This window comes from Melampsora larici-populina, assembly GCF_000204055.1.
Source record: "Melampsora larici-populina 98AG31 unplaced genomic scaffold MELLAscaffold_25, whole genome shotgun sequence".
In the NCBI taxonomy this organism is placed as follows: Eukaryota; Fungi; Basidiomycota; class Pucciniomycetes; order Pucciniales; family Melampsoraceae; genus Melampsora; species Melampsora laricis-populina.
In genome coordinates this window covers 812,158-824,223 of record NW_006768789.1, presented here as the reverse complement: position 1 = coordinate 824,223, position 12,066 = coordinate 812,158, and the positions used below count along the sequence as shown (strand labels likewise).

General features: G+C 40.4%; 3 protein-coding genes across 3 annotated transcripts; 1 reads left to right on the top strand and 2 right to left on the bottom strand.

Moving 5' to 3' along the window:
• Nucleotides 1-1,181: 1,181 nt before the first annotated feature.
• MELLADRAFT_37031 (uncharacterized protein) lies at nt 1,182-3,315 on the top strand (the record flags this gene model as incomplete). The annotated part of the gene is made up of 9 exons (XM_007411519.1): nt 1,182-1,240; nt 1,335-1,457; nt 1,538-1,754; nt 1,848-1,963; nt 2,028-2,184; nt 2,250-2,431; nt 2,495-2,519; nt 2,585-2,652; nt 2,721-3,315. 9 exons carry the CDS (start codon nt 1,182-1,184, stop codon nt 3,313-3,315), a joined length of 1,542 nt encoding a protein of 513 aa, XP_007411581.1.
• A 1,349-nt stretch (nt 3,316-4,664) lies between these two features.
• Nucleotides 4,665-6,190, bottom strand: MELLADRAFT_75059 (uncharacterized protein; the record flags this gene model as incomplete). The annotated part of the gene is made up of 3 exons (XM_007411448.1): nt 4,665-5,456; nt 5,523-5,913; nt 5,987-6,190. The coding sequence occupies 3 exons, from the start codon at nt 6,102-6,104 to the stop codon at nt 4,988-4,990; spliced, it is 978 nt and encodes a 325-aa protein (XP_007411510.1).
• Nucleotides 6,191-10,398: 4,208 nt separating this feature from the next.
• MELLADRAFT_78174 (uncharacterized protein) lies at nt 10,399-11,762 on the bottom strand (the record flags this gene model as incomplete). Its single annotated transcript, XM_007411447.1, has 2 exons — nt 10,399-11,551; nt 11,662-11,762. A coding segment is annotated over one exon (639 nt), but the record flags the coding sequence as incomplete, so codon positions are not given.
• Between the last annotated feature and the right edge of the window lie 304 nt (nt 11,763-12,066).

Sequence of the window (12,066 nt, the reverse complement as noted above, 5' to 3'; positions counted from 1 at the left end):
ACGAACAAATCAGGATCAATTAAGATTTTTACGCATCCGGACTCGCTTACATGAACTTCTCATTACCCCTGGTCAGAACCCTCCCTTTGTTTCCTTACTAACTCCTAAAGATCACATGTTGATATCCTTTTGCAATCATTTCACGCTCTAGACTCAAATTTCATACTTGTGGTTGTACAAGACCCAAACAAATAAATGATCAAGTATTTTTAGCGGCTCTCTCACTCCCGTTTGTCCCGCTGCTTGGCGAAAACAGTATAAGTGGGTTGGCCATGCCCTTACATATGGAAAGAGCACTTTCCTATTGCCTTCTCGATATCTCGCTCAGTAGAGGAAGGGCGTTAGTGGTATGCATCACCGTCCCCTTGAAGAAACGTCAATCGGATTTCTTGATGTAGTGTACTTTAAGGCCTTGGGGCGGTTTGTCACAATAGAATACAAGCAATTCAAGACGACACATTTGGCCCATGATGACTTCTGTCACATCTAGTATGCTTCATATTTTGGGGATAACAACTGGAACATCCATGAGCTCACTTGATCACTTTTACGATTGAACTTTGTGGTCATCAACAGATGATACAGTCCGTTGATGAACCTGATCGGTCTCGCGTTGGGCTGCTCACGGTACACTGGTCTATGTGATTGTTGAAGCCATAGAATCTATAGAGCTCATATGAAAATGATTATAAGAGACTGGTCACTCGATTCTCACATATATAATCCCGTACGCGTTTACATATATGCTACTTCAAAGCTCCGATGGCCAGAGATAGTTATGATGAGTTTGTATGAAATGTTTGCGATGAAGGGGGCTTGAGTAAATAAAGAGATGAAAATGACTGTTGGCGGTTAAATGAGTCATCAAAGATGAATGAATGAATGAATGAGTGAATGAAGTGGTGTGTTGATCATCATTCACATAAGCAGTCAATCCATCATTCAATGACGTCATATCTCATCAGGCACACTGTCACTCAATGACGCAAGGTGAAATGCTGATTACCTTTTGAGGTTCACAAAAGAAACTGCTATTATATAAGAACTGACTAACCTAGACGAATAGCGTTTTCTCCACCACTCACCTCTCATCTCGTTCTCCTGACCAATCATAGAGAGTACATTACTTCTTATATAATAGGTTGATGCAAAATCCAATCAAACCGATCATAGATCTCATCATGCCTGCTAAAGCTGTTTATGAAACCACCGATGAGGGTGTTTATACTACCTCTGGCGGGTTAGTTTTCCGCCTTCGCCCATTTTCACCTTTCGAGGATCGATTGTAATTCTTTGTCTTGATACTGACTCCATAAATCTTGCATCCACCGTAGACATCCATATCCAGAACCATATGAAGTTCAAAGAGTCGGAAGAAATGGACCTCTGCTACTCCAAGATTACCATCACATAGACTTATTACAAAGCTTTCATCGAGAGAGAATACCTGAGCGAGTGTAAGATAACTTCTTTTGTTTTTCGTATTGATCGTGAAGGCTAATGCAACCAACTGTCCACTTTATTTTGACAACCGAAGTGTTCACGCTAAAGGTTCGGGTGCGTTGGGCTACCTAGAGATTACTCACGATATCTCTGATATCTGCTGCGCCGCTATATTCAACAAGGTTGGAAAACAAAGCCCTGTGGTAGCCCGGTTCTCCACTGTGGGGGGTGAACGTGGCTCTCCCGACACTGCTAGAGACCCTCGTGGATTTTCAATCAAGATCAAAACTGAAGAAGGTATCTGGGATTGGGTTTGTCTCATGCTTGAATCTTTGGTTTTGGTTTCTTCCGGCGCAAGTCTCGGCGCCTAAGCGTAAACGTCTTATGCTTTGGTTACTATTTAGGTATTCAACAACACTCCAGTCTTTTTCTTGCGCGATGCAGTCAAGTTCCCACATTTCATCCACACCCAAAAGAGAGATCCGCAATCTCATCTCGCTCATGGTGATGACCCTGACATGTGAGTCGAGCTCAATAAGATACTTGTTGAGAAGGAGATGTGCTGAAGCTGCTTTGTGAATCAGGTTCTGGGACTACTTGTCTCAAAATGCAGAGTCCATCCATCAAGTGATGATCTTATTTGGAGATCGAGGTGTCCCCGACGGATACCGCGGGATGAACGGCTACTCAGGCCACACCTTCAAGTTTGTCAATAAAGATGGCACCTTCAAATATGTCCAAGTCCGTTTTCAAGCCTCTGATTCCTCTACCGCTTATAGTAAATCTGATTCCCCGTGTTTGTACAGATCCATTGTTTAGCTGATCAGCTTAGAGGGGCTTTCCTCACCCAAGAGGATTCAGTGAAGAAGGCCGGCGAGTCTCCAGACTATTCCACTCGGGACTTATTCGAAGCAATTCAAAAAGGCGATCATCCTTCTTGGACATGTTACATTCAAGAAATGACTCCCGAGCAGGCTGAGAGTTTCAGGTACGCGAATTTGATATTTCAATGGAATACTTCAATTGTTGATCTAACTTTTTTTTCATCTAGGTATAACATTTTGGATTTGACGAAGGTGAGTAGACTCGTGCGTGATATAATCATCACCAGCATATTCTGAATGTCCATTGTCTCTCGCAGATATGGCCCCACAAGGATTTCCCTCTTCGTCCCTTTGCCAAGCTAGTTTTGAATGAAAACCCTATCAAGTGTGTACCTTTTCTCCTGTTGCCACTCGCTGACATGGATTGCTAAATAACACCCGACTTTGCATCAGTTATCATGCCCAGATTGAACAATCTGCGTTTTCTCCTGCTCATATGCCTCCTGGAGTGGAACCTTCGGCTGATCCAGTCTTGCAATCCCGACTATTCTCGTACAACGACGCGCACCTGTACCGTTTGGGCACCAATTATACACAACTTCCTGTAAATAAACCCATCAATCCAGTGGCCAACTTTCAACGAGACGGTCTTATGGCTTTAGAGGACAACCAAGGCAGTCGACCAAACTACAAGAGCACTATCAAGCCCTTAAATTATCCCAAGCGTCCATACAATTTGGAGCACGAGGTCTTCATAGGGCACGCGATGGCAGACTTGTCAGAAGTGACAGAACTTGACTTTGAGCCCGCTCGTGCTCTTTGGTCGAAAGTATTTGACGATGGCGCCAGAGAAAGATTTGTGAAGAACGTCTCTGGACATCTTGGCAACGTCAGTGTTGAACGGATCAAGTCTGACCAAGTAGCTATTTTCCTTACCGTCGACGAAGACTTGGGTAAAAAAATCGCCAAAGAGATCGGTTTGAAGCAAATCCCACAACCTTACAAGCCTTTGCCAGCGAGCTCAGCATACAGGTTTGCATCTTTTTAGCCATCGCCGACTTCTAGATTTATACTAACTTGTTGCCTTCTCTTTAGATTCGCTCCCAATCTTAAGGGTTCTGGCAAGCAAGCTTTTGGGAACCAAGCCAACGGATTGCAATAAGCTCTCACTTGACTCAATTCCTTAATTTGGTGTATTATCGTGTAGCTTTGTTGCTGATTTGACAGATGCGTTTGGCCATTCACATCTTACTCCATCTCATTTCTCTCAAACCAACAAAGTTGTTTTTCTATCCAAAATTTCACCCAAAAAAGTAGCTTCTACATACAATATATTTAGTATCAGTAATGTTATGTTTGTAATTGAAAGCAGTTTTATATCTTAACCCTACGATGTTTGCTTCCTTGTACACAAATACTGTTGAGCTCTCTTGATCATGATGAGCTCAATGACGTGTTTTGATTTTGAGTGAATTCAAAAAGTCATATGAGAGTCTGAGCATGTTTTGTACTGATTTTGAGCATACTATTGATTCCAAATATCACTATCAAAAGGCTTGTTGAAGAAAACCCAAGGATTCATGCTCTTCATGTGCTGAGTGTTCCTGCTAAGACTTACCCAAGAGTGGATTCACTTGATTAATTTGGGTGTTGGCTCAAGTATCAGATCCATTTCAGAACCCCAGCATTCTTAATTTTTCTCTTAGAGTACCATCACCACAGTGTCTGTCACTTACATTTGTATGGATGAGTTCTTAAAGATTGTAGTTTTCAGTGACTTAGCAGCACACATGCCCTGTGGCCAATATATTCAATGGCCACCAGCATGGAGACCAAGCCAAGGTCCAACATTTTTCTTCCTTCAGGTTACTTGATGATGGTTTGACCTGGAAACAAAACTGTACCAAAGGAGTCCTTGAGTATGTGCCATCATAATATTGTGATAGACACAGGACATTCAACTGTCATGGTGTCTGGTGAGGTTGTTGCTTGATCAACTACTGAATTGCCTGTAGCCGCAATCTTTAGCCCTTTTGTACATGATGTCAATGGCTTTCTTAAGACTCCAAAGTTGAGATCCTTTTTCAATTCAACATATAATTTAAAACTTCTGTGAGGTCTGACCCCTTATAAAGGTTAAAAGATCCATATTCATGCCTAGCCAGGAGCAAGACACTTTGTTAAGTTTGAAATTCATACCTACACAGATGTGAAGAGTTTTTAATGTGGTGTAGAGACTGTGAGATACACAGCAATTCACAGCAAACATAAGAAACTAAACTCTTTGACATCATGCACCTCTCTACAGGATCTCTCCAGGGTCCTGACCCATAATAGGTATTGATACCTGCCATTCAGAATCAATCATTAAAAAAGTTTCACAAGGAACTCAAATTCAAACATCAAATTTAGTACATTCATTCATTCATTCATTGATAGATTCATTCTTTAGAAAACAAACCATATAGTAAATCACAAGGTGAAATGTTTTTTTTAAAACAAAAAAAGTTAAAACTCAAACAATTTTTTAGTTTCATCTTTAAGGATAAGGAAATAGCAGACAATCAGAATTGAGATATAATTGATGAAATTGCGTATAGATATGAAAAAGACACGAGAGAGATAGATAAAGAAAAAAAGAAAGAATAAAACTTTTTTCAGAGTTTAATGAAACAGTAAGATAAATTGAAAAACCAAAAAACCAAAACCCCAAATCTGTTTCAAGTTGAAGTACTTTCAAGATTGATTCTAGAAAGTTGTAATGTAAGTTGATCTAATAAAGGTGCATCATAAGCAGGAGGTGCGCGTTCGACTACTTCTAATACATATCTACCATCCAAACAACCTAATAATTTCTCTTCATCTATTTCACTTTCATTTGAAGACTTGAATGCATCTACTACGATTTGACTTATACGTGAGCCTAAGTTTTCAATTGTATGTTCAACTCTTTCCATATTATTCGCCTTGATGAGAGGAGCAGAGTAAGCCATGAGAAGAGCTTCAAGGTTGTTGAGGTGTAACAAGGGCTGATCGGAATTGTTGGCATTGGTGTCTGATTTTGATAAGTGCTTCTGCTCGATCAAGGCTTGTGGCGAAAGTGTCTGATCAATGGTTGAATCAGTCGATATTCTTGATTTGAGTGCCGATGGGTTGCCATAAACATTGATGGGTACATCTGGAATAAGACTGCAGAAGAACCAGGCTGTCAGTTAATGCATAGGCCTTGGTTTTACACTTCGATCAATTGCTTACGTGGTATGAACGCCAACATTGCCACCTCCCGTCATTCCACCAACACCATTGAACGGTTTACGACTATGAGTTCCTACATCTTTATGAAGATTAGGCATTTGTAGCATCATACTAGCTTTAGTAGCAGAACGTAATCGTGGTGAAAGTGGCATTGATGTGGAAGATGGTTGTGCATGTGTCGAAGGTGAAGAGGTGAGAGAGGATGCGGTGGAGGTAGCACCCAGAGACATTTCTTCAATCTTCTTCATGAGATCTGACCACTTAGTCTTGAGCAAATCAATCTCTGCCTTCAATTCTACATTCTCAGTTTTCACTTGTCCGAGATCATGACGTAACGAGTCGATGGTCTTGTCTCGATTGATGAGTTGCTGCTCTAATGTAGAGATATGTTCTACAATTCAAATCAATCAAAATCAGCTAATCATCATAACCATTCAAGTTGAAAAGTTAAAATCAAGTCAAACCTTTGCGACGATGACGAAAGTTACGTGCACTGATCTTGTTACGAAGTTGACGCTTTTCTTTACTACTTAGCATTTTATACTCTTCTGCACTTGGTCTGTCTTCCCATTCCGGTACCATAATCAGAGCGTGTGGATGTGATGGTGTACGTTTGTGGTTTGATGAGCCGGAAGTCTCTTCGCAAGTTTCTGTAGGGCAAGAGACTGAACGAGATGGTGATTTCATGTATTCATTCTCGTTCTCGTCGTTTGGAATGTTGGTTTTTTGATTAGGTTGACGAATTTGAGATAACGGAAGAGGTTTGGTAAAAGGAGGTTGAAGATTGTTTTGAGCAGAAGGAGAAAAGGTAGCTGAGGCGAGCAAGGGGTCAAGTGGGTAAGGCCGATCCGCATTCGGAGGTAAGCATGAGACAAGAATGTCTTCTTGAGATGGCTCGGATGATAACTTGATCATAGAGATTGATTGATCAAGCTGAGGAGAGAGCGATGAAGGTGCAATGGTCGATTGAGGGCAAGGTAGCTTATTAGATTCTGGATGAAATGGATTGTTCAAGGCCATGGAGATATTTTGAGGGTCATGAGGAGCGCAATCCATTATGACTGATGGATCGAGTGAGAGGATTGATTGATCTAGATGAGCTTGAGTTGAAGGATGAGTTGAGAGTAGCTTGTTAGGATCGCATTGAGAGTCGTGCATAAAAGCATTGGTAGCAAAGTGAGTGTCGAACTTGTCAGATTCAAAGAGATAACTACTATCAAAATGGATAAAAGATGAGTGTTAGAATCCATAGCTACTTAGACAGATGAGAGGAGAGAGGTGAAGAAGACTGACTTTGAATCTTGTTGAACAAAAGCTTGGATTGGATTATCAGGAATTCCAATATCATCACCAGCTTGATCGAGATTTAACCACTCTTGTAAACGTTTATTATCATCATCAAGAGTTGGATTGACAAAGAATGATTGAGAATCAAGGCTGTTGAGCTCGAAGCTAGTCATCGTTGTTGTTGACCCAATTCAGAACAAAGTGATGATTTAAATGTAAGATGATAACAAATGATCAGGGATGATAGGTTTTTAGAAATTAGAATGATGATGATGATGATGATGATGATAAGTAAAAGTTGAGAATAATAATGAGATAACAGTGGATTGGATTGGTAAAGTAGAAAATCCAATGAAACCAGTTGATCGAAGGAAAGATAAGAATAAGAGATTGATAAAGACTTGACTAAATCAAGATACTTAACTAAACTTGTTGTAATCTGATTATGTATCATTCAAATTCAGGAGAACAACTGGCTTAAGAATTTATTTAAAATCAAAGGGAATCCAATATCCATGCTCATCAACATTCAAAGGGAACTCTCAATCTCGCTTAAACTTCAACCACTTTCTTACTTATAGAGCATCAGATTAAATTCTACATTTCTCTCTCTTTGCTGACCAATGACCATTCATTCTCCTTCACACTCGATTCCAATCAGTTGTAACTCTCTCTTTCTTCGATCTTGTCATCCGGATCATTCACTCATTCTACAATTTCTTACCCACCTAAAGCTTCGGACCAGTTTCATGTTTCGGATGTGAAGAAAAATATGTGATCTTTTCTCAGCTAATGTCAATCCACCTGTCAATCTCCGTGTGCAATCGCTTGTGCATCAGTTACAAATGACAATGATCACCTACCCGGCTGATATATATCTATACTTATATCATATAGTGGCTACATACTGCTAGGTTGAGATCACAGATAAATATAATTCCTTCTACAAGCTCAGCCTAGAGCGATCCTTGATGTCAAGTTTGAAATCACACCTAATCACACTCATAAACTAGTGTCTTTCATTCACAGAAAAGTTTAGACATGGCTTGGTAACATGATAATAATATCTTGGCTTACAACCCCACTCACTAAAGATTTCAAGCCATAGGGCTCTTCTTTTGCTGATAAACTTGCTTGAAAATCTTTGATGACTTGAGCAGCTTTCTAAATCATAAGATCTTCACCTTCATCTATCTAGTCAAGCTCTTCGAGAATTCAACAGAACAGACTGACTGAATATGTCTGTATCAATGAGGTCTTCATAATGATTTATATTTCTCCATCAAAATATATTAGATGTGTAAGTAGTAGTACTTATATGTAGGTGGATGCTGTGCTAAATATTGCAAGCTGTGCATGTTATAATTGACACTTACCATACAGATATGAAGTGAGTGAAATGAGAATCCCAACAAGATTCACTCAAATCATCAAATTCAACAGAATCATGAATCTCATCTAGATCAATGTTGTACAATATATACTCAGAGTCAATTATTTCAAAAGAAAAATCAACTTTTACTGGATTTATGAATGACAAGAAAAAAAAGACTTACAAAGATCAAAAAGACATGTTAAGTAATGTACAACAACAAATTAAACAAATTACTTGAGGTTTTACAAATTTTGTTTCTTGAAAATGTATAAATGAAAAGTTAAATTGGGAATAAACTCATTTGGATGCTAAACCAATATTAACAAGATAAGAAAACATGTGAGAATGTTGTAAATGAGAGGATATTCAATTTGATCACACAAGGAAAATTCACATCAGAATGTAAACCAGTTAACCTTTGTACAAATTTTACACAGAAGATCAATATCTGTAATACAAAATTGATGTGATTCAATGACCATGTTGGAACTTGGAATCAGATTGATTTGGTATTGAGTTTTCAAACTTTATTATCTGGCATTAAATTAAGACAGACAGAAATGATACTGAAAGAGATATTCTACAAGTGTTTTTGTGTAATAAGATAGGATGGGTTTTTGAGACTTAGACTTTGGTCCTTGTGCTTTCAAGTTGGATCAGACATGATATGTTGTTGAGAAAGCTCTCTTGTTGAACAAGTGATAATGTGACATATTTATTTTTAATTGAATGTATCTGGAAAGGACCTACATTTCACTGCAAGTAACATACAAAATTGTTGGAAAACAGAGAGGTTCTGATTATCATGTATGTTGCAAGCAGCTGAACTTGTGTTGACAACTTTCTGAATTCAGATATGACACAGAAGGAAACGTGATGTAAGATCTGTGCCAGGATGGGTTTCAGTAATAGATGCAAAGTAAAAAGCAAATTAAATCCTGAAACACAACCTGCAAAGCGGGAGGCAAGTAGCGGGGAGAAAATGAAAATGTGGTGGCCGTCAGAAACCCTTCTTGATGGGTTTCTGGCCAGGAGGAAGCCTAAATGCCAACTTTCTTCTGAGATGGATGTTTGTGTGAGATGAAGTTTTATATATTTCGTGGTAAATTTTGGCGTTAGTGTCCAAATGCAAAATCGCTTCAACTTTTAATCATAAACAAAAAACCATATGTAGTGTGAAGGGTCTGCAACATAAAAATTGAATTTGCAAGAAAGACCACAGCTCGATAAATTATATTGATATATTGTATGTATAAGTAAACAGTTGATGCTTTTTTCACATTCACTCTACATAAGTTCACAAAGAAGAGATACAAAAAAGCCAAAAAAACCAAAAAAAAATGAAAAGAAGAATCGAAGGCGATATGCACCATGAGAAAAGAGAAATAGGATAAGACGAGATAAAGAAAAAATGAAAGTTGACAACCAAGTTACTGTGGTTGTAGTATGATTGATCAAAATCAACAAATGCCTTGTGTCACTTGTTGAATAAAAATCTTGTACCGAGTAGAATACTATCAACGAGGGTGAGCTATCCACACCACTGGAATAACGAATATATAAATGAATGAAGTGTGGTGCGGCGAGCAGTTGGAATATTCGTGGGGTGCTTTGATTACAATGGCGGGTGAGGGGATAGCAAGAGCTTGAAAGTGATGCCGAGAAAGCTTGACACGAGCAACGCCCCAGTGTAAGGGCGTCCCTAGTCGATGTGATGCAACGCGCGAGCACGATGTCGGCTGGAACGCGAACGAGGTGTGTTGGGATCAGCGACGGCAACAGCCAAAGTTCTGTGGCTTGCTGGGCCAGCCACATTGCCTGGGGTGGGAGTGACATTTGCCACAGTAGAGTTGGCGTTGGTAGTGGAGTTTGCACCAAAGGTGGGAACCTCTGCTGCACCGTTTGCCCAGGTCACTGGAGCATGCACGAGGTTTGGAAAAAACATGAGTTCTTATAAAATGAGGTGATGGTGATCACTAAGTGCTATTAACTCACGAGCTCTGGGTGCGCTGGGAGTTGTATGACGTAGAACGATGTAGGCGATAAAGCCACCAATAGCCGCAAGTACAATGACAGCTACGATCCACGTGCCACATTTGAATTTATTACCGGCAGCAGCATTTCTGGACAACCAAGTGCTGTAATAAGGTGAAAGATATTACAATCAGTGTCTTAACTCTCGGCGGTGCTACAGTCATTAGGGTGTGGACGTACTCATCCGGTTTGGTTTTTATTTCATGACCAATCCGTCGCCAAACGTCCTGGCCATCGGCGTCCCGGAAGTTGGTGATGGGACCTTTCTCACTCATTGTCTTGTCGCTTCCCATCGGTTGACCATGTAAATAAGATGCGTTCCCAGCGTTGACTACGGGTCTGGGCGCAGGGTCGACAAATACAGGCTTGGGGGCGGAGAATGAAGCATCGTTTGCATGATACTTTTCATTTCCTTCAGCGTCGTAATACATGGGAGGAGATGAAGGCGAAGCTCTACCGCGAGGGTATTCAGGTAGCGGAGAGCAATAACGTGGGTGTCCAGCAGCAGGTGAAGGTGAACGGCGCGAAGGATGGGAAGCAGTTGGGTTCCAATCGGAAGTAGTGTTCTGTTGAGGCCCGAGGGGAATTTCTCCGTGATGGAAGCGAGATTGAGGTAAAGTATGTTCCGCGGGTGCAATATTTGGGCGGTGAGGAGCTGGTGGATGATAAACACTTTCGATAGGTGTCATAAATTTGGAAGCAGGGGCACCATCTCGCCCGTAGGCACCATTGTAATTATTACCGTTCTCATTGTGGCGAGGCGGAGAGTACTGATCAACACCGCCATTTTGAGCGTGGGATCTGGCAGCGTACGACGACATAATGAAAATTCTTGAAATCGAAAGATGTGCGTATGTAGTTTAGATGTGACGGTTCTTAGTGACGAAGAGGAGAAATGAGTAAAAAAGGTGGTATCGCGAGGGTGGGGAGGCGAAGGTTGCGAAGGAAAACCCGGGAGAAGATAATACCAATCTGATCTGATTGAAAGGGTCCGATTCGAATGTGATGTGAGGGGACTATGATCAAGAGAGTGTAGCAAAATCTGAAGGGTACTTCAGCTGAAGTATGTCTTGAGGTAGTCTCTTGTAATGAGTAATCGTGGGTAGCGTTACCGTAAATCTAGACGGAAGCGGGTCCTCAGATGTCGTATACGTGAGCAGGAAAGTTGCACTAGAAATAGGTCGAATATTTGATTATTGGTGGTGTCAAAGGCTAAAGATAGGAAAAATAAAAAGATAAAGTTGGAAGTAGCGGCACGAAAAAGAACGAAGGTGTTGCAATTGGATCTGCTTTGTGATGATAAAAACCGTACTGAGGATTTTAGAAACAACGACTAAGATATCAGGAAGGAATGGAGCCAAAAAAGATAAGTGAGATGTCAAAACGCAGGTGGAATGTCAGTGAAGATGAAAGAAATGAGGAACGAGCGGTTAGAAAGCCCACCGCTTGAGAGAAAAAGGACGCTTCCAAATTGCAATGCAATAATTGAGGTTCGTAAAATTGAAGAAGATGTGTAAAAAGATCTACTTTTGCCTCTATTTAGGTTGTCTATAGGTAATGAAGAACAAAGGGGATGGCAAAAATTAGAAAGAAGTTCCTTGCTGGAGTGTCTGAGCGCACAGGTCTCCCAAAATGGAATCAGCTTGACCAGCTATGTGGAAAAAATCTTTGATTTTATACAAACAGAAGTGCAAGAGAAGAATGTTTCGTATCAGTGCACTCACCGTTGTGAGCCACCGCGGGAAAAGGAGTGCAAGCTATAAAGCGGATATACGAGTCGTGTATCCAATGTGGCAAGTAAAGACAGAAAAGAAGATGTGTATGAGCAGGATGATTAGAAGATGCCCA